Source organism: Pelophylax lessonae, assembly GCF_965119305.1.
Source record: "Pelophylax lessonae genome assembly, chromosome: 1".
Lineage (NCBI taxonomy): Eukaryota > Metazoa > Chordata > Amphibia > Anura > Ranidae > Pelophylax > Pelophylax lessonae.
Window position 1 is genome coordinate 614180188 of NC_138768.1, and position 23299 is coordinate 614203486.

At 38.9% G+C, this 23299-nt stretch overlaps 1 protein-coding gene across 1 annotated transcript in view; it reads right to left on the reverse strand.

Annotated features, from left to right (window-relative positions):
• Positions 1–6012: 6012 nt before the first annotated feature.
• ENPEP (glutamyl aminopeptidase) overlaps positions 6013–23299 on the reverse strand; it is a 96433-nt gene continuing 79146 nt past the window's right edge. Inside the window, exons 16-20 of the mRNA XM_082243343.1 lie at positions 23189–23290; positions 15950–16120; positions 11467–11610; positions 10565–10646; positions 6013–6219 (exon numbers count right to left, since the gene is read on the reverse strand). Of these exons, the coding sequence (XP_082099469.1) occupies positions 6070–6219; positions 10565–10646; positions 11467–11610; positions 15950–16120; positions 23189–23290 (649 nt within the window). The 3' untranslated portion in view covers positions 6013–6069. The remainder of the gene's footprint in view (positions 6220–10564; positions 10647–11466; positions 11611–15949; positions 16121–23188; positions 23291–23299) is intronic.

Sequence of the window (23299 nt, forward strand, 5' to 3'; positions counted from 1 at the left end):
TGAGAGAAGTTGATAGGCTGTTCTTTAACAAATATTGTGCAAGGGAAATAAATAAAACATTGGATTTTTCCAATGTTCTAGTTCTGATTGGTTGATTAGATAAGTGAAGGTTAATGAGCATTAACTTTCCAAATTGCATAGTTTAGACTTCTACAGTTAAAGTAGGACATGGGGCAAACATCTAAGTACACTAATAGAACACAACTATGGAAGCTGTTTACCTGCCAAATAATTTTTATTACTGCCCATTCTGTCCTGGATTTTAAACAGCTCTATTACAAAGCACAGCTCAGTCTGGGATGGCAGGAGACCTGATTTTTTTCTGCTGAAGTTAAATAATGTAGGTTTTTGCACAAACAATTATACCAACATTAGTACGAAAAATTCTCACAGTACATTCAATGACATGATAAATGTCATTCAAAACTACTTTAAAAAAAGTTTGTTTTCCGCTGGATTTGGAGTAGATAAACTTTCTCAAGTTTCCCAAGCAAAAACCACATTCACTGTTAGGAAACATTTTCCATCCTGCTCCTTCAAATGTTCTTGTCACTGCAGTTGAATTTGAACATTAATTTACCCCTATTAACAATTAGATAGTTTAATGAATGTCCTCAAAATAAACATTTTCAAATGAAATTCTGGAGACCCGCGTTTCCTGCCGGGTTCCAATCACACTGCCCTTGCGACCTGCAGTGGGTGTCAGTACAAAATTAACAGCACCTGTGCATTCCTGTGCAATTTGCATGCAGTTCCTGGTGTGAATGGGCCCTTAATGTTCCTGGTGTGAATGGGCCCTTAATGAATACAGAGCTGCATTTACATTGTGCCTTTCTATGTGATATTTTTTCCGTTTTCTTAAACCCTATAACATGTGGGCCCTTTGCCTAGCAAACCAATAGTAATAATTCTCAGATTAAAAACTCAAAAAAAAAAAAAAAAAACAGCCAACACATACAAATGGATGTTTTCTTTTAGAAATATTGTTTGTCAGAAACAGGTACAAAGCTCGCAATGACTTGTTTAAATTTATGATTATTGGTGATAATAATAGGATGATTAGTGAAAATGTGCTATACAAGTCAGCCTCTGAAGTAGGACGTCATGGTCTCAGCAAATTTCTAGTATAAAAGGAAAGCATCCATCTCAAGTAGTTATTCTCACCTCAGACCCCTGAATTAAAGGGATTCCATAAATTTTGATTTCATGAATTGAAAGACAGGATGCAAAATGGTGCAAAATGGTGGGGTTTTGTAAACCGTGATCCAGACATATGCATTAGTATGTGCTATCATCACTTATACCTGGGGGTTGATTTATCAGAGGAAGCATTCACTGTACCAAGACCCACTTTAGGAATATGAAGTGGAAAATATAGAGAAATGTTTCCATCCATAGTTCTAAAAAGACTACAGTCCACTTTTTGTTTTTTCCACAACAGACTGTCAAAGCCCTGCATTTGGAGTGTACAGGAATCTGCCCTCCTAGCCAAGGCCGGGACAAGGGGTGGGTAGGAAGGGCAGCTGCCCTGGGCACTGTGGTATCATGTGAGGTGGGGGAGGAACCACAAGGAGATTAGGGGGAAGGAGATTTATGTTGGAAGGGAAAATTTGGGGGCTACAGAGGATAAGTATTGTTCTAGGAGGGGAAATTTGGGGGTTGCTAAGTGATTTAAGGGAATTTGTGTTGGGGGGAAGATGGAGGAAGAAGATTTGGGGGAAATTTGTGCTGGGAGGGGAGGATTTGAACTGGGGAAAGAAGATGTGTACTAGGAGGGGACATTTTTGGGGTGGAGGATTTGTGCTAGGAGGGGTACATTTTTTGTTGGGGGGGGGGGGCAACGATTTGTGCTCAGATGGGGGTTTTCAGCAGGGGTATGGATTGTACTGGAAAGAGGAGACATTTATTCTTGGGGGTAAGCATGCAAATTAGCACTCAGTGTTTTTGTGGGAGCTTTTTGCTGCCACATAATGCTCATACATCTTGGGGGGTGGGGGTGGGGTGGGGGCACAGTTTGGCCTTGTCCCGGCACTGCTCCTAGCCACCTCTCTCCAAGTAACCTTTTACATGTACTTTATGCAGTATTATACAAAACATACCATACAATCACTTAAATAAATGAGGACACATGCTCTGGAATTTATTAACAATTATCATTATTTGTGTTCATTGTGCTTTTAATCAAATTAATTGCAAGAATCTAACATCTGACAAGTAACATCATCAAAAGGTTATTTCTTCTGAGTACAGCTTGATTGTTATACATAGAAAATGACAGGTTTGAAATATCCAATCATTTTATAATAAACATATCTTGGTTCATCTCCCTGAATTCATTCAGAATGAATAGCTTTTAAAGATCATACAAATATACCATCACTATTCTTACAAATTAACATTTTGCATATAATAGGAAAGATTGCTTTAACAAAAAGAACAATGCATTTTTTGGAAAAATATGGTTAATAAATTATTTTGTCATTTAGCTTGGTTTTATGTTTTCCTCTTTGGTTAGACTATGTTACTACTACTATTGGTTAAGAATTGTGTACATTGGTTTTGATAACTTAATTAAAGTGTATGTAAACCATATTACTGATTTCCTTGTACATTCCTTTGAAAGTAAGACATTTTGTACACGTGCCTTCTTTTTTAGTGACATTGAGGTTTTGCTGTAAATTTTTATATTCTTGTCTGTCTGCACCTCTCAGCTTCCAATCTGAACTACAGAACGCTGTGCCAACGCATATACACTGATTAGCCATAACATTAAGACCACTGCTAGGTAAAGGTAATATCTTGTTACAATGGCATCTCAAAATTGGTGGGATATATTAGGCAGCAATATGTTGTCAACAAAGTTGATGTGGTGAAAGCAGAAAAAATGGGCATCGCAGTCTGTTGTGTATGGGGCTGTGAAGCCCATGGTGACCCATGTCCACAGTCAAAAGCTTCTACAATGATCACATAAATATCAGAAATGGACTTTGGAGCAATGGAAGAAGGTGGCCTGGTCTGATGAATCAAGTTTTCTTTTTACATAATGTGGATGGCCGGGTGCGTGTGTGTCACTTATCTGGGGAAGAGATGGCGCCAAGATGCGGTAAAAGAAGGCAAGCCTGCAGGGGCAGTGTGATGCTTTGGGCAATGTTCTGCTGGGAAACCTTGGGTCCTGCCATTCATGTGGCTGTTACTTTGGTGTCCATGCTTCAATGGGTCAGGGCTGTTTTAGCAAAAGGGGGCCATACTCAATATTAGGTGAGTGGTCATGTTATGGCTGATCGGTGCATAGTTAGCTTGGCTGACACGCCCCTCAGCCCTGCACTGCTTAGCCTGCAAGTAGAAAGACGGAGTAAATATTTTCCCGACTCACTATAGGTCAGTCACTGCAGATACACCCCCTGCAGTCAATGCAGCCATGTCCCCTGCACTCAGTAAGAAGGATGGGAGAATTGCCCATGCTGTAGCTAAAAAATACAGGTAATAGCCACTTTTTCAGATTAATGCACTATTATTTAAAAATAAAAAATTATGTTTGAATGCAATAGGGTAATTTGCATTGTATGACTACAAATATGCTTTGTAAGAAGCTGCTAGCCAGTAAGGGTGGTAGATTGAGTATAGTAGACCTAGAGCATGCTTTCTCAATCAAGGTTACATGGTACCCTAGGGTTCCTCCAGAGGCTGCTAGGGGTTCCTTTAACAATGAGCAATTTCTTTCTCTAATAATTAACCACTGGTGGTAATGTTTTTTTTTTTTTTAGCTATCCTTAAGGCAGGAATGTTACCAGTGATAATGAAATTATTTTTTTTACAGGTGCTTATTTGGTGCTGTCAATTTACAGAGTGCTTTACATATGTATTGTACATTTACATCAGTCCCTGCCGTCACAGAGCTAACAATCTAAGGTCCCTAACTCGCATTCATACATACATGTACTAAACTGATAAAATGACAAAATGCCAGTAAATTCCCAGTTTGTTGCTACAGGTTAGGTTGTTGGGACCCTTTACAGCCCCAGGAACCTTTTCAGAGACTGAGATTTTTGAAGCAGAGTTGAGTGCATATCAAATGATGGCTCCTCTCAGTAGGTTACTGAAACCTCTATTACCATGTGAGATGCCCTGAGCTGTACAGCAGCAACAATAGAAAGCTGCTGGCACCAATCTGGACCTGATGGTGCCTATACTATAGTTTCAGGAATATTTGCGCCATCTAGTAAGTAATGTAGAAAAAGGAAGTTAACATTAAGACACACAGTGAGGTTGATTTGCTAAAACAGGAGAGTGTGAAATCCAGTGCAGATGTACATGGTAGCCAATCAGCTTCTATCTTCAGCCTGTTCAATTAAGCTTTGACGACAAAAAAAAAAAAAAAAAAAGCTGATTGGTTTCTGTGCAGAGCTGCACCAGATTTTGCACTCTCCAATTTTGGTAAATCAACCCTACAGTGACAGCTACAAAACCGTAACTGAACAGGGTTCATGATCAAAGTTAGTGCTTTCAAGAATATATACAACTTTGCAAACATGTTAGTGAGAAAAGGGGCTTGCAAAAATATTGTTTGAAACCGTGTCCTTTGAGTGTTGCACTTTTATTAACAGTAGTTTATTAGCAGAATACTCTATGGGTGACAAATGTTCTTATAATGGTAGAAATTTGTACCTGATGCTTTTTGAAAAGGAAAGTTTACATTTTTAAATAATTTTATAGAACCCCTTCCCTAAACTAAAGTTTACTGCTGAGGCAGCAGCTGTTGGTCTTTCTCTCTGAAAAAATGATTATAAAAAATAGTATTATACTGATTATGACAAAACAATGCCAAAGTTTTAGATTTTCTCATTAAAAATAGCTATGTTCTGTGCAACAGGACATATTTAATTGGTTAGGAAAATGCCTGTTGTTCACCTTGACATTGTGTGCCCTACATTTCATAAAACTCAGAAATAAAAAAAAATATAGTGTCAAACTAGAGAGTAAAAAAATGCGAAAAACAAAAAAAAAAAAAAGGGGGTGAAAATTTGGCAGAGTTGTGTGAAACCAAATTAAAATATTATGCCACATGAAAAAAGTTATTTGTTAGTTTCTCTATATTGAGAATAATAGACTACGTCTTGATCTTTAGACAAAAAAAACTTTTTAAGTTTCTGTAGCAATGGTTTAGCCTTTACTGGCAGGTTCTTGTGGATGCCTAAGTATGGCCTTGAGACTTGTAGCTGGCTTTGCTTTACGGAAATAAACAGATAGAAAAGTGGAGAGTGAACAAGGACATATGGAACATAAAGTGGCCAATAAACAAAGTTATAAATTAAAATAGTGATTAAAAAATACAGAAATTGATTAAAAGGAGGAAAAAAAGAAAAACAGATTAAGGAACAAAACAATGAAGAAAATGGGAAAGGAGATAAAACTCAGACAAGAACTGAACAAAAATTAGAGTGTAACATAAAAACACTAAAGAACAAAAAACGGATTATGGGAAAAAAAACAAAATGATAGAATGAAATTAATAGAAGGTTTACATTTGTCAGAAATGTAAGAAAAAAAAGTCAGTATAGCTTATCTTAAGAAGATAAAAAAAATAATTAGGGTTGATTTACTAAAAGACAAATTACCTGTTCACTTTGCAATTAGCCCCAGAGCTTAGTGAATAAGGTGAGACTCCGCTGACTTCACCCATCCAATTAAGGGCAAGCAAAAATGCTGTTTTTTTTTATCTTCCTTGCACATGATTGGGTATTCTTTGCAAAGTTAAACTTCACCAAGTTCACTAAGCTCTGGGTATAATTTACTTGTACAATCCTTACCTTGCAAAATGAACTGCCTATTTGCATTAAGTAACCCTATTGTGTGTACATTTTTACCATAATAAATATACGTAGTACACCTTCTCCACTTTTTCTGGGACATTCTCTTTTTCAAGACAAAACGGACTTCGGACATATTTCCTTGTTTCCCTTCTAAAATATTTGATATGCACATTATGCCCCTCTTTTTTATTTTAAAATAGACAATGCTGGCAAATTTAGAAACATTAGTGATCTTGAAACATTGCTATTAACTATGTTCTTAAGGAACAACATTCTGATCCAACCAGGATTTAATGCCATCTTTGTTATCTTTGACCCACTTAATGTTAGTTGTGACGGTTTCCAGTGCTTGCTCCCTAGGGGTGGCTCCAGCCCCAGCATTTGGGTATCTCTCAAAGAAATTTCTCATCTGGAAAGAAAACACAAATTAAAGATTAGTCAAACGTTTTGGCAATTTTTATTCATAAGGAAATCAAATAGGTGACAATGGAAGGTCATGATGTTCAAATCAAAGAAGAATCTCAGATGGCTGTGTCCATTGAGAGATAAACCACTTGGTATTTTTCATGAATTATCAAATATAAATAAAAAAATCTATCCATATAATATGTCACAATTTACTGCCGTAATATGCGGTGGCTGCATTTTTTTTTTTTTTTAACTTTCTTTCTTTTATTTTTACCTGGTGATCCTGCCAGTAACACACTTCTAGTCCCAGGGTAAAAATGCTCAGTCGTTGTACTTTATCTATGAAGGAGCTGTGTTGTCACCCTAGGTTTCTCTCCTAATTTGGACTACAAACACCTCCCTTCTCCGCATCTTCAGTTCATAGGTTTTTTTTTGTAGTCCACTAAATTTACCTGAGAATGCTTAAACATTTTTTAAGATTTTATTTCAGTCTACAGTAGACATTTATGTCAACAGGTATTTTTCTAAACTTTCAGAAAATGCACTTAGGCTAAAAAAAGAAAACAAATGCAGCTATCAAATCTAAGGACTGGCAAGCTGCAATATATTATATGTTTGTTCTTGGGTTTAGATATACTTTAATCCACCACTCCCATCTCAAATGCTATCTTCTTTTAATTTCCCTGCCTAATTTCATGCCCCCCCCCCCCGCTACTCATTTTTGAGCTTTCAATCATTTTTTTTTTTGGTAGAGAAAAAAAAGGGCAACAATGTTAAGCAGTTAATTATATGTAAGTGTACAGTATGATGGAGGTGCTAAGTCTCATGTTGTCTTTTTTTGCAGTAGTGCCCCTGGGCTTTTCAGATGTTCTAGTTGCTGAGAATAGGTATTGTCATACAAAACCCAAACTGAGAAATCCAAATATTACCAAACTTTGTCTTTCCTCAAGGCCCGTACACATGATGAGAATATTGGACCAAAAAAACCCACATTCGGAGCGATCCAATAATCTATTTGCTAATACACAGCTTTCGAGAGCCAACCACAACAGTTCCTGTGAAAATGTACGAAGGGACAAGCACAACATTTTTTTCTCCTACGATAACAGAACAAACTATTTTAGTGTAGTTAGTATAATATTTGTAGGAAAAGAAATTGTGACCAAGACCACGCATGCTCGGAAACTAAAGAATACATTACAATACATTGCATCACTTCCGAAGTTGTATTTTGTTTTACGAGAATTTTGGTAACTTTAGTCACCTATTGGTTTTCGATATGAGACTAGCATGCAAAAAAACCAAAACAATGGACGATCATTCATCATATTGTCCTGTATTCTCATTGTGTGTACTAGGCTTTGGTAAAGACACTTCCTTTGAGGTGTGTTCACTATGCACTACCTGAAAGTCAAAGTAGACTACAGAGTAGAATTGAACGTGGAGTACTATGCAACCGATATCTTGCTGGATCGGGGACAGATGAGGATAGGACTGGCAAGAGGCAATAGAATATAAGTGTAACTGCACTAAAGGTGCAATCACACTTGCTAAAAAATTAGGTTATAATCACACATGCCAGGAACATTAGAATGTTTTTTTTGCATAATGCCAAGAGAATCTCATATTCATTGGCCAATAAAAACAAAATTATTCTGTAAAATCAATTCTTTAAATCATTCTACTTAGTCACTTATTTTAAACGGAGAGTTTGCTGGCACCCAGCAAACTCTCCATTTAAAATACGTGACTAAGTAGAATGATTTAAAGAATTGATTTTACAGAACAATTTCAAAAAAAGGTTTTGTGTGTAGAACTTTGCTTCTCTTTCTGGAACTTTATTCTAAATAGATTAATTTTTCTAAAGACTTCTGAACTTTTTGACACGTGTTTGCCAATGTTATTAATAGTGTATGTAGCACCCTACAGGTAGGTGCTAGGTAAATACATATTTGCCTTGTCTGCCTAACAGCAGGGCTGTGATTTATTTTTGGCAGGGTATCATGGTTTCCAAATGTGCCCACTGAGAGGGAAGTCTCCCCACTGGCTCCTGTGAGAGGCTCCTGATAGGACAGTGGAGGAAGCCCAATCAGGGGGCACATCCAGGCTGTATCTACCCCAGAAGGCAGAATTGGCTGCAAAGGATTCTGGGAGTGGGTATAAGTTTGGGGGAAGTGTGTGGCACGGTGTCTTTGGTGGGAGCAGCGTCCCAGGAGGGAGAGTGCGGCTGTCTCTCTCCTCCTGTCTGAGGAAGCGGATAGTTCGGGGTGTCATCTGGATATTCAGAGAGTGCTGAGTGAGCTGAGGGGATCCGGTGTGCCGAAAATCTGCGGAGAGTGAGAGGGGTCCAGTCCCAGGAAAGCCTACACAGGTCGTAAGTACTGAGGATTGCCCCGGGGGTCTGTCTAGTGTCAGAGGGGACCACTCCGGAGGAGATTCTGGGATCCAGTCATCAGCTAGCTGTAAAGGGGGTGCATAGGTTGAGGACCCTGAAGTTACAGAGGGGGTACATAGTCAGTGGACCGTGAAGAGTTCAAGTTCAAGGGGGTACCTGTAGTTGGGCCCTGAATTGTACAGAGTGTGTCAGTTGCCAGCACAATTGTACAGAGTTCAACTTCATACTACCCCAAGCTGGCCAAAGCGGAGGACAGTATTTAGTGACTTTCACAGCTAAACAGTGTCAGGAGCTATAAAAGTATTCAGTCCTGGATCTTCTGGACTAAAGGTCGAGGATCCAGCACTTCTGTGCTCAACAAGTTGTTCTCAGTGTTGGTGAGCGTTGGCTGGCGCCAGCTGGCGTCAAGGAAGCGACGACGGGCATTTTTCAAGGATAAAGTCTCAATTGTGAATAGTTAAGCCTCAAAATGTATCCCACTCATTCCCTTAGGGGATCTAAATACAATAAAAACCACAAACAAAGATGCCGGAGTTGTCGCTGATTCAGTTGTCACACCCAGGGTCACAGCTCACATGGGCTGGGGAAAGTACCGGTACTAATGGCAGACCCACATCAGGCCATAGGCCTGGAAACCTTGCTACATGTATATACAACAACTTACATATTTTTGCATCCTATTGAAATGTAGCAATTTTAAAAATTCAGCAATGTTATAACTGAAGATGATTGAAGATAAGTGTAAATTTATACATCTGTACTTTCTACTACCGGATAATGACAAGCATATTTTGACTTCTTTTTTATCCTTTATAATCCATACAAAGTAATTGGAACAATACAGGTACTTTTTTTTTTTATTAGGTGCATCTAATTCTAACAATATGTGTACTGTATCGCCTCTGATCCTCACAGTACAAGCCAGCCTATACTACTATGCTCTTATCAGACTGTGATGGCTTACAAAGGCCAGGTAGTTCCGCGCATTGCAGGATCCTGCTGACTTTGGATAATCACTTTCTTTATTCTCTATTATGGAATCAATCCATTTTGATAAATTATGCAATTTGCCTTACTGAGTAAACTAATACATAGAATGGTTATTTGTAAGCATTGCTGTTTTAATGCAATTACCTAATATCCATTGCATATTTACACAATTACATAGATTAAAAAAAGTACTCCTCTCTCAAAGTCAACCTAAAACATGCTAATTGGTATGGTTTATTGGTATAAAGCTAGGCATTGGTTTTAGTTAAGGATGCATTTTTTACTTGAAATGTAATGGGTCAGTTTTATTATACAATTGATGATTTTTTAATGTATGTACAGTACCTGTAAATTATTTAGGATTTAGCACAGGGTATACCCCAATTGACGCTATCTTTGTTTTTTTTTTGTTTTTTTTTTTGCAGGCCATGCTTATAGAATCCCTAAAGTCTTATACAGTCATATTTCTGCTAACATGGCCTAACACCTGAACTGATTTCATAGAACTCAATGGAATAAATATAAAGGAGACAATGAGATGAACATGAGAGTGTCAACAACTTATATTAGAAACAGTAGTTTTGTATATAAAGGGAAAAAACAATGTATTTTCAGTGAGCATACAAAGACTATATAACATTTTTTACCTTGTAAGTGTATGTAAAATATAAGGGCTCATTTAGAATTGCATTTGGGGTTGGTAAAAGCAGGCCCTAGAGCCACTTTTTTTAAATCTCTCCCAAATTGCAAAGGCAGCCAGACAAAGGTGTACACATGGACACACACAGCCCAGCTCGAAAGCAGGTCCAAACGTCTGCCCTCATAGCAAACCGCTTGCTATGGGTCAGACACAAAAGAGGAGGAGCCCAGATTGCCGTCGGGGGTCCCCAGAAGAGGAGGGCTGGGGCAGCTCTGTACGATAAAATATAGCATATTTATCTGTACAGAGAAATAAACTTACTTGCCACAGTTGATCATCTGAATTAAATGTAGTCGAGATTCTTGTAACAATACGACCAAGGTTTCGATCATTGATTGTATATCTATAAGAAAAAACAAAGTTTGTGTTCATTGAATAATAAAAGTACATATATTTGTTAACCCTATAAATTACAAATCAATACAAATTGTTTTCAGCAAAAACACAGTGAGTGCTCAAACTCTAATTTTTGAATGATCCAGTTCTGATACTGCTGAGTATGTACTTATTGTGCCTGTGTAGAAAGATGATCCGCACACCGATAGTTGCTCTTAAAAATTCTTCATCTTTATTCAGGAAGCACAGAACACAACTTCTAAGATCAGTTCTGTTTGCATTTTGGACTTTTTGTGCCTATACCTTTATCTAAGCAGGAAGGTCTGGGTTGGGGGAATTTACCCCCAGTGACAGTGCTAACGAGATATGTTTGACTAGTAGCCCTGACAGAAGATACTTCACTATTCAGACATCAATCAGAATGGGGGACACAGTCAGTGACATATGGTGGGCTTTATATAGCTACCCGCTGCACATTAAGATCTATGATTACAGCATCTGACAGAGGAGAGTCTTGCACCATGAACTTCCTTTGCATTTCTGAGATTTGGAATACTCACCTTTCACCATGTATAATAATAACAGAGGCACCATGAGATACCCTCTTTCTTTAGGCCACAAAAAATGGTTTCTATTATTAAAGGGCCACTTGCTTGAAATTTGCCTACACAAAATGTTCCCAATCCTCTGCTGTGTATGATGATAACTTTTAACTGAGTTGGATATCCCAATCAGTAAAGGAAACAGCCAAGTTAACGTATTTCATTGGTTAATTTATACATACATATAAAGGATCTTATAAGTAATTAAAGAAGAAAGAAAGTTACCTGTTGACCAAATAGTCCCAGTTGATCCGTACCCAGTCCCATGCCATTTGTTTTCCAAGCTTACTATATACAGATATGTAATATATCACATTCAGTGCATCTTGGCTTTTAATAAGACTGGTGTTATAAATGTACTTTAGGAATCTGTAACAGAGAATGACATTTTGAAACATTTTACTTTTGATATGTAGGTTAAAAAGGGAATAACATACTAGAAAAGTAACAATGAGCAAACATTACAGAAATCCAAAATACAGCCCACTATTAACATTTCTGTGTTAAGAGTGCCTTTTTTCTTATTAAGGTCACAGAGATAGTTATCCTTAAAGAGGGCAAAGGCCCCAGTCTGCCCTATTGATACACACTAAACTTCGTACTGGGCTCCAACATTAACATTCTGTACTGGCTGAACACCTGAGTAAGTTGATAACCAAAATTATCCATCCAGGTTAATTAAGATTTATTTCTAATAGATCCACTAGTACCAATATTGAAAGAGTGTTTCTGAACATCCAGGTTCCCACAGATAATGCAAGTAAGAGGGCAATCCTTTCCTCTTTCTCGATGCTGCCAAGGCTTTTGACAACGTTGAGTGGGATTACCTCTGGAGGGTTCTAGATGAATTTGTAATATTCTTAAATAATTCTTACAACCTCAGAATTATTCCTATGATCGCTTGATAAACTTGGGTACAACCAGCCTGTCTGATTTTTCATGCAATTATTGCCAGCAGCTATAGGCGCTAGCACGCTAGCAATAATCACTGTGTTCTCCCGTGGTTGACCCGTGGTTGAAAGAAAATTGCACCATCTATTGCTGGCTTTAGTCATAGACTACAAGAGTTCATGTCTCCCTCACAGGTATGTGTGGAAAGAAGTACCCGCACACAGGTGCAAACAGGTAGGAACAAATGGAAACCTGGCTCCAGCCTTACACAACAGTGTAAGCATACAACTGTTAGAAAAGAAAAACTATTGCTAAAAAGAAATCTGTAAACTGTCATTAAAAAAAAAGATTATGTGAACTAAAACAATGTAAATCATAATCAATAATCACAATCATAAAACAGTAACAACCCCATAAGGATGAAAAAAAACCAAATAGATCCACAAACATGCATCTTAAACGGGACAGAGTATGAAACATGTATATGAAAAACTCATATGCAACTCATACATCATGACTAATATCCCATTCAAAATTAAATTCCACCGGTATCCTAGTTTGTAGCTTGTAGAATGATTTTGCTCAATGTTATAAATATAGTCATGGAGGTGATCTCGTAATTGTCTTGTGGTTTTGCCGACATATTGTATCAAGCAGATACCACAAGTAATCAGATACAGTATCTCACAAAAGTGAGTATACCCCTCACATTTTTGCAAATATATTATTATATCTTTTCATGTGACAACAGTGAAGAAATTACACTTTGCTATGTAAAGTAGTGAGTGTACAGCTTGTATAACAGTGTAAATTTGCTGTCCCCTCAAAATAACTCTACACAGCCATTAATGTCTAAACCGCTGGCAACAAAAGTGGGTACACTCCTAATTGAAAATGTCCAAATTAGGCCCAAAGTGTCAATATTTTGTGTGGCCACAACTATTTTTCCAGCACTGCCTTAACCCTCTTGGACATGAAGTTCACCAGAGCTTCACATGTTTCCACTGGAGTCCTCTTCCACTCCTCCATGACGGCATCACGGAGCTGGTGTATGTCGGAGACCTTGTGCTCCTCCCCCTTCAGTTTGAGCATGCCCCACAGATGTTCAATAGGGTTTAGGTCTGGAGACATGCTTGGCCTGTACATTACCTTTACCCTCAGCTTCTTTAGCAAGGAAGTGGTAGTCTTAGAGGTGTGTTTGGGGTCATTATCATGTTGGAATACTACCATGTGGCCCAGTCTCCGCAGGGAGGGGATCATGCTCTGTTTTAGTATGTCACAGTACATGTTGAGACTCATGGTTCCCTCAATGAACTACTTTACTTAGTAGCAAAGTATAATTTCTTCAGTGTTGTCACATGAAAAGATTTAATAAAATATTTACAAAAATGTGAGGGGTGTACTCACTTTTGTGAGATACTGTATATTGCATACCTGGTGTTGCAATTAATAAATGATAGAATCTTGAAAGACCTGCCAATAACAGTAGATTGAAATGTGCCTCCCTTAGTAAGATAGGAATAAAAAGTGCATTTATTGTCATCACATCTATAACTGCCCTTAAAATGTAGCCAATTCCCAACCCCTTGTTTCTTACTTGTAAACCGGCTAGGTGACAAATAGCTTCCCAAATTAAGTGCTCTGGTGGATACAGTTCTTTATCCAAAATTTGTGAGTATATATCATCATTTAGGAGTATTGGTAACAAACGCTCCACAGTAGATTTAACCTTATTATATTCTGCTCTATATGTAGTTGGAAAAACTGGAACTCCTCTTACACCAAAACTCCTGTCCCAATCTTCCAATAAGGCATCCCTAATCCTAGACATAGCAATACCTACAGCTCTGTGTAATGTCGGCAAACAGATGCGACGTAGCTTTAAAAATTGTCCAACCAGTATGGTAGGACAATTGATATAATAGTCCACATAAAAATTAATTATCAAACATAAATTACCATCAAATATATCCCACATACTGAAGTCTGAAGTGACATAAACATACATCATGCTCCAATACAGCATACAGTTCTTTAGTGTGTGCAGTATTGGAGTATGATGTATATTTATGGCACTTCAGATTTCAGTATGATGATATATACAGTATATGATGGTAATTTATGTTCCATAATGAATTTGTATTCTAGTCTATGTAGAGACACAGGTTTATGATACTCATATATGAGGATTTCATATAAGACACTTTATATTAATGGCACTTATTGATGGCACTTTATATTTCACAATGAGTTTGTATATTTTTACATTTATATATTGATTAGTAAGCACCGCACCAATTTGGGACGTGTATTGGGATTATTTCCTCATTTAGGGGAGTAATCATTGTGCAGGCAGCTGCACACACAATTCCCTGCTATACCATAGCGTGGAGTTTATATTCATTTTTATCAAGTGTGTCACCATGCATTGATACCTGGCTTGAATAGACCAAGTCACAGCTAGCAGAAATTTGCCATTAAACCCTGACGTGTTAATATTAAATATTCAGCAGTTTTTTTTTTAATCTAACTTCAGCACAGTTTATTACAGCAGTAACTGGGCTAACTGAACTTAAAGGGAAATAGCTGGGCTTAAAGTGAACTTTTCTGAAGTGAAGTCCCAACACTGTAATTGTTAATAACTTAATTTGTTAAATCAGAACTTTTACAGTAGGTGATTAATGTCATCAGTGTCTACCCTCTGTGGCAGAGCGTTGCCCTGCCAGGGTCTAGAAAGCAATGGTGACCCAGAATTCTCAACCAGGCAGGTTGAGGGGCTCCAGGGAGCTTGTGAAGTGAAGAGAACCCTGGCTTTTCAGTTTCCTCTGTGTTTTAAAAAGTCCAGTTTGGGACCTGGAGCCTGGAGATTTCAAAGTGATCTGGGTGGGATGGAATCTCCAATCCTGGGTCCAGCTATTCAATATAGCCAGCATATTAATTGGTCAGGTGTGTGCTGGGCTTTTAATAATGACCTGACCATGGTTCATTGCTCCACCCTGGCAGACAGGAGGGCTGGCCCCACGAGGCTGCTACCTGTGTGCACCCTGTTGGGTGAGCAATGTCTGTGGGAGACAGACAAAGGCCTGGAGTTTGAGGCCACAGCAGAAGCGCTGCAAGTACAAGCCAGGAGGGCTGAGTGATCCTTTATTTTGCTGAGGATTGAAATGCTGAAACCCCTGCGAGGGAAATCCTGTTATTTATTTTTTTTCTGTTTGATGAACTTTCTTTTAATAAACGTGGGCAAGGAAAGCCCTTAAAAGAAAGAAAAAGCGAGTGGCGGTGTATCTTAAACACTCTATACTTGATGCGAGTCTCTCACCTCATTTAAAAATAAATCAATTTAGGGTACACCTACCCTTTAATGGGAAAGCTCACCTTTTCTTTACATGCATTATTCTAACTTGGAAAGAAAAAATGAATACAGGGTGCTTTCATGACACTGTATTTGCAAAGTATCCAGGTTCACTGATCACCTCAGCAGTAGTTACTCTCTAGACTAGACTGTCTCTCTCTAATCTGGGCTTCATACAGAACCCAAGAACTAGAGGGGGGGGGGGGTGTCAGCTGTGTATCTTAATGGAGATGAACACAGCAGCAGATCAAAGTATGCCCAGTTTCTGTAGTGAGCAGATGCAATAGCTTTGCTTGCTGAATGAGCATGACAACTATAAAATATGCAGTTCATATTTTCAGTTGACTTAAAAAATATAAAAATTATTTTTTTCTAATCTCTGGACAACAACATAATACATAAATAAAAGTATGTGAAAACAGATCCCATTTAGGAAAAACAAAAATTTAAATATTCAATACTAACTTATCCAGAAGTGGAATGCTGTTTGCTGATGCTAGTCCTTGAAGCAGCTTTTCCTTTTCTTGAGCCAATGGCGTTTCAAGGTATTTCTGAAACATGAAATCCCAGGACTGTTCATCATTAGCCTGCTTCATCCCATAGCGGTATACCAGCTGCCTGAGATTTACTGCAATGCTGCAAAATATAACGTATAGCAATGTAATCAACCTAAATTCACTCCTTATTAAAATTGCGATGTTTATCTGTACATAAAAAGGAAGAATGACATTTATTATATTTTAAAGATACACATTGGGGTTATTTTTTTTTTTTTTTTAATGGAGCTGAGAATCTTTACTCTACTTTATTGTACCTATGTTCACTTCCATTCAAGTACAGATGAAATAAATAAACGTGAATTTGCTTTTCACATGATTGGAAACTTCAAGAGAATCTTCTATTAGTACAACCTTGTAAATCAGCCCCATAATATTGTTCTTTGAAGGACAATAATGAACCAAGAAGTATCTAGATATCCCAGAGAGCCTGCAAGACATTTTTACTTTACTGTAAAAGTCAGATATGACGGTACAAAATGTCCTAGAATATTTTTATGAGAAAAGCAGTGCACCATGCTTTAAGCATATTTGTTTTTCCCGCACAAACTCAAATGTGTCTATTTTGTGAGATAAATAAACAGATATATCTATATACAGAATATTTATATATTGCAAGTATATACTGTATAACTATACAGTTATAAAATATGTTCTGCATAATTTTATTTATTTGTTTCTTTTTTTAAATGACGGCTATGCACTAATAATAATAATGTAGCACGACCCCCACGGGGGCTGCTGAGTATGTTTACTTCCTCCACACTCCCTTGACCCTGAGGTAGCTCCAACTCGCTAGGCACTATTGGTTCTGAGTCTGACATGTTAGTTCAAAGATACCAATGACACTTAAGTATCAGTATATTAGTTTACTGATTCAAATGAGAAATAAACAAATCCACTTTCAACACAACTGAAATGATAACCAAGAAATATAAGGAGATTTTGAGTCTCAGGGTCCCAAAAGCAGATACGAGGCCCAGGACCCAAAATCTAGTAACAGCAATATGACAAAATATGAAAATATCTAATTAAAGGTACATATGAGTATATTATGTAGCTTCCTTAAAAGACGTGTGAGAGTGACTATCAGACAATTAAATACCGTTTAACTTTTAAACTAGCAACTGAAAGCATGCACTTTATCACCTATAGGGGCCCCCTTTTTGCTATGAATTACGAGTCTCTTCCTAGCAAGGCCTTGTAATTCTTTGCCGGCAGCTTGAGCTCTGGTCATTCACATAAATGACATTTGTAATCCACAAGGAAAGGGGTATTTTTAAATCCAAGTTCTGCTTGAGATATGATCAGTTTAAATCACTTTACATATACTTGCGGTTCTCCGGTTCACCACGCACTGCAAAAGCTCAGGAGTGTCCCAAGACAACCATCCCAGCTATTCAGGGTTCTTTCTGTTTCTGTGCCGCGTCACAGGCTCTCTCGCTCTTCCTTCACTCACAACAGTCAGGCTTCTCTCGCCCAACTCTCCGCCACTTCTGTCCAGCAGGCCTTCGCACTGGGCTAGCCACTTCCCTGTGACTTACGCCGCCTCTCAGATGTGCTCTCACACAGGCCTCAGCCTCCGCTTGCTCTGCTCTCAGCAGCAGTCCTCCTCCTCTTCCAGACCCTCCACTCTCCACGATGTCAACGAAGCAAGAGAGTGTACATCCGACTCCGCCCCCTATTTATCTTATTCCCCACAATCCTCCGGATCCCTCTGCTCCCTGGGAGTATAGTCCAATCAAGCCCATCCTGCATAGTCTTTATCCTTCCTCGAACTACATTTCCCATAATCCAATGCACCACTCTCACAGGAGAACCCATACTGATCACCAGTCTTAAAGAAACAGTACTTCAGCCTCAATTATACCGTATTCTATTTCGTCACTTGACTACAAAAATAAAAACTTTTATGTTATATTCCACAAAACAGTAAATATGCTAACACAATTTTATACTTCTGTTGAATGATCTGCTATATTGCACTATATTATTCTACTGTAATCTATTCATAAAGCATTAATATTGAATGTTATCTCTATAAACAGACTTGATTTAAAAATGATCGTAGAACAACATAGGGACTTTAATGGATATTCTCAAATGATCACACAAAAAATAAAAAGATGATTTTCTGAACAAAACCATTTCAAAGAAGCATACTCGTAACTAAAACACTTCATGAAGGAACCATCTATGGTCAACTGATCAGGGGACAGTTGTACAGTGGCATCAGTGGACATGGGAACCTCAGCGGTACTTTTTTATTTATTTTTGATGTGATCTACTTTGAGGGTATCCGTTAAAACCTCAATGTTCTACAATAATATATAAATGCTTCACGATTGTGTACAGAACTTTCCTAGAATTGTCCTACTTTACTCAGGTGATTGGCTCACTGGACATGATTGTGTGACTACAGCAGTAGGACCACCCCACTTAGCACTCAAGAAGTGGCTAAAGGAAGTAGCAAAAGCAGGAATGTCTTTCCATGTCTAATTTTACATGGGCTTCATGAGAAGACGTTGGATGAGCATATGAGAGAGAGGGCATAGTGGCCAGTTTCCAGCATTGTGAGCTATATACTTAAAGTGATATTTAGTCCTCATGCACACAGGGCATTAGAAAAAACAAGCTGCAAAACCAGTACCGATGCCAAGAAAAAGCTATAAAAATGCACTTTTAGTAGCTTTTTACATTGGAGTTAATGCATGTTTAGCCACATTTAGTGTTTAGCAGCATTTCTCTGACTCATTTATTTCCCACTTCCAAATACAATTACTACAGAGCACAAGTGGCAGGACATGTCCAAATCAATGGTTCCCTACGAGAGCCGCCTTAACTGATCCAACTTTCAGTCCATTGATTTGAATGGAAGTCGCATCCAGGTCAGGTCCTTTGATCTGGTATGTAATTGAAACGCCAAGAGCATGCAGCCCGGCAGGTCAGGAGAGGGGGGGGGGCGACGAGTATGAGCAATCGCCCCCCCCCCCCCGGACCATACCAGGCCACATGCCCTTAACATGGTGGCATGGGTGCTTTTGGGACAGGGGGGGCTCTGTGCCCCCCCGCCCCAAAGCACCTTGTCCCCATGTTGATGGGGACTAGTTGCTTTTCCCGACAACCCTGGCTGGTGGTTGTGGGGGGTCTGTGGGCAGGGGGCTTTTCGGAATCTGGAAACCGCCTTTTAACAAGGAGGCTCCTAGATCCAGCCCCCCATGTGAATGAGTATGGGGTACATTGTACCCCTACTTATTCACCCCCCAAAAAAGCAGTGTAGTGTAAAAAAAAACAAAAAAACAAGAGATGGTTTTTGACAAGTTCTTTATTAAAAATGTAGAATGTTCCCCCCTGTCAAAGCTCCAACGTGTCTTCTTCCTCCCTCTGCTGTCTTCTCCCTCCGGTAATGTGTTCTTCCTCTGGTGATGTATTCCTCTTCCGGTCTTCTCCGGCGCTGACCTGCTCTTCCTCCGATGCTGGCATGGCCATCCGATGACACCACCATGAGACTCAAGGGGCAGAGTGGGGTTGGCGTAGGGTTCCCCTTCAAGATCCCCAGAGCACAAGCAGCATGCCACAAGTCAGATCGTGATGATCTGAATTGGATGTGACTTCCATTCAAATGAATCGGCTGAAAGTCAGGCTATTAAAATGGCTGTCATCTACTACCACAGTTAGTCCACCCAGACCAAGTGGGCTTTATCAAGGGACGTCAAGCCCCTGATGCGTACAGTATGCTCCATATACTCAAACATATTGAGCTACACAAAATCCCAACCCTATATTTAACCTTGGATGCAGAAAAGGCATTTGACCGAGTGCACTGGGGGTATCTACAGGCTGTCCTCCAGAAGTTTGGATTCCGAGGCCCTATATTAACCGCCATCATGGCATTGTACTCATCGCCATCTGCTAAAGTATATTCATCGGGAGCGCTATCATCAGCCTTCCCCGTTACCAATGGGACAAGACAAGGATGCCCACTCTCTCCGCTCATCTTTGCCCTAATCATGGAACCCCTAGCGCACTCGGTCAGATCCTCCCCCGACTTTAAGGGAGTTACAATAGGTCAAACTGATAAAAACATAGGTCTATTTGCGGATGACGTGATCCTTATAATCACGGATCCCATTGAAACGTTACCAATAGCCCAACGAATACTAGAAAAATTTGGTTCCATATCATACTATAAAACCAATGACACTAAATCACAAATTTTAAGTGAATATTTCACTACGACCACTCATAAAAACGAATACACCTTACGCATGGGCATCCTCGCACATTAAATACTTAGGGATAAATATCCACTCCTCACACGATAAAAAAAATATGTTGAACTACCAAACCTTCTTGGATAACCTCCCCCAGGAACTTTCTAAGCTGATGGTTACCGAGCTATCTGATCTAGGCAGAATAGCAGCTTTCAAGATGATGACCTTCCCTAAGCTACTATACCTCTTCTGGACTATCCCTATCTCTATTTGCCAGAGTTACTTTGACAATCTACACAAAGTAATTTCAAAATGAATTTGTAAAAACTCCAAATCAAGAGTAGCTCTACATATACTGAACAAACACATGCTATCTGGTGGACTACCAGTCCCTAATATCCAAGATTACCACACAGCTTCCCTATTGGACCAATGTAAACATTGGTGGGAAAACGACAACAACAAACTTTGGTCGCTTCTCGAGACCAACCACCTACCCATAATCAGTACCAAAAATACTATTCTGGCCACCCTGGCAGGGCTTAAAATCCCAGATTCTCCCTTTCCAGCTATTCAAGCAACGATCCAAGCATTAGCAATCTCCAAAAAATGTTTCCACTTGGAAAAGGTTCATCTCCAATGTCCAATACAAATCCAATGCCTACAACTACTCATACCTCACTTATAATCCTGGTCGGCAGCAGGTATACAAATCATAAAAGATTTACTAGATGGTAATTCCCTATGCCCTTTCTCTACACTTCAAACTATATTCAAACTATCATCTAAGGAATACTATAGATACATACAAATATCGCACCTATTTAAAAAGACTAAAATCTCGACACAGGCAACCTTACCCAAACCTGTCAAAGATTTCTTCGAGCAAACGAGTACACAAATATAAGGTTATCTCAATGTTCTATAAAATTCTAAGCCACTCACACAATTTTCATAAAATGACCACTATGAGTAAATTGGAATCAGACCTAGGATCTACATACTCCAACACAACATGGCAAACAGCCGTTAAGGAGACGTATAGAGCCACATTATGCACCGATCATTGGCACCCGTACCATAAACTGCTGCACAGATGGTACCTAACTCCATATAAACTTGTGAAAATGTATCCTAGCACCTCCTTCTTATGTTGGCGTCAATGGGGACCAATAGGATCCCGCATACATATACTGTGGTCTGACCACATTGAGAGATTCAGAGTGGGCTCACAACTTGAGGGCCTATGGGCAACCATACCCAGTGAGCACAAAACCATGCAAGTCCTTTGTTATACCACCCAACTTCCTCCTGCAACCCTATGTTATACTCTCCCCCCCCCCTCCTTTCTCTAAATGGCAACAGTTGCTCTTACTTCTGTATGTTTGCACTGGAAATATGTATATATGAGGTACGTGGTATAACACTCAACCGAACACTGCTGTTTACTGTTCGGTTAACATAATAAATCACTATAATTTTATAACTGCTACCATACGCTCTCAATCCCCACGCCTATTATTCTTTGGAAAGGCATATTCATGCATGTACTCTCTGTAATTAACCTACCTATACAGAATGTATACCTGACGCTACTTGTCTGTAACTCTTTTCTTGAAAACTCAATAACATGATTGAAAAATAAAATGGCTGTCATAGAGAACCATGGATTTTGACATGTAAAAAAACAGCTTGATGCGGTTTAACACAGTATACAGCGTTACCACGCATTTAGCAGCTGTAATGTTTTTAAGGCTCTAATGCTGCTGCTTCGGAACGCACTGGCCCGGGCTTTTTTTTTTTTTTTTGCAGCTTGAAAACGCCTATACCACTTACAGCTCCTAAAGGCCTATGTGTGCATGAACACAAAGAATAACACGGAGAGGGTTTTTAAGCTGCAAAAAGAAAGTCTGTAAAAATGCCCTGTGTGCATGAGGGTGTTTTTAGGTTCATTTTTTTTATTGGTAAAATAATAAAAAATGTTATACTTACCTGCTCTGTGCAATGATATTGCACAGAGCAGTCCCTTACCACCTCTTTTGGTGGTCCCCCCATCAGCACTGTCCGCTTCTTTTTCCTCTGAGTGAGTTTGACTGACAGTAGCTGGAGCTTATGGCTCCCAAGGCTCTAGGTGTCTCCTGAGACCAAGAAGTGAGAGAAACAGTACTTCAGGGCTGGGAGGAGTCAGGTAAGTGTTTAGGGATGGGGAGTAGGATAGGAAGTTGGTTTATTTTTCATTGTAATGCAGAGAATGCGCTAAGGTAAAAAAAAAAAAATGGGTTTAGAACCATTTTAAAGTGGGTGAGCTCCTACTTGCTGTTGACTCTTTCACTTTGCTGCCTTAGGCTGGATACACACTATACAACTTTTGTTGTTAGATTTTCTTTAGATTTACCTTCAACTATGTAGTGCAGGGGCCTGCCTGATTGCATACAAATTGAAAGTGTTTAGCTTTGACCTCATATTATATGGTTTTGGTAAATCTAAAGGAAAAATCTAAAGACCATTGTATAGTGTGTATGGCCAATTACTCTAACTGGCCCAGTAATAGAGATTCATACATGCTGTTGATACTCCCCTAAAGCTGTATGACTCTACCTAGTCCAGCTGCAGTGATTCTTACGAAAAGAATCCCTGGCAAGATTTTTCCACGCAGGAGTGATTCAGTAGGAGTTTAAGGAAAATAAAGGCAAAGGATGATGAACCTTTGTTACATCTATTTCAGTTCCCCATTCTGCTGATCAGTGTTTGCAAAGTTTTGGAGAAAGTTATGCAAATGCTTTAGGAACACAGCATAAATGTTCGCAAAATGAAACATTTTCTGCCAATGTTTTTAGAAGCCACAAATAACGATATGATTGTCAATCCCAATGTAAAACAAGCAAGGTTTTATCAACTTTGTCTTAAAAGCTTAGAAAAAAATTCTCCATTACCTTTTACCATTTTTCCATTCACTAAAAAGTCTTGACGCATTGTTTAGCGCATCAGGATCTTCCATCTTGCATGCAAGTGCCAGAACTAGAGATCGAAGAAGCCTGAAAAAT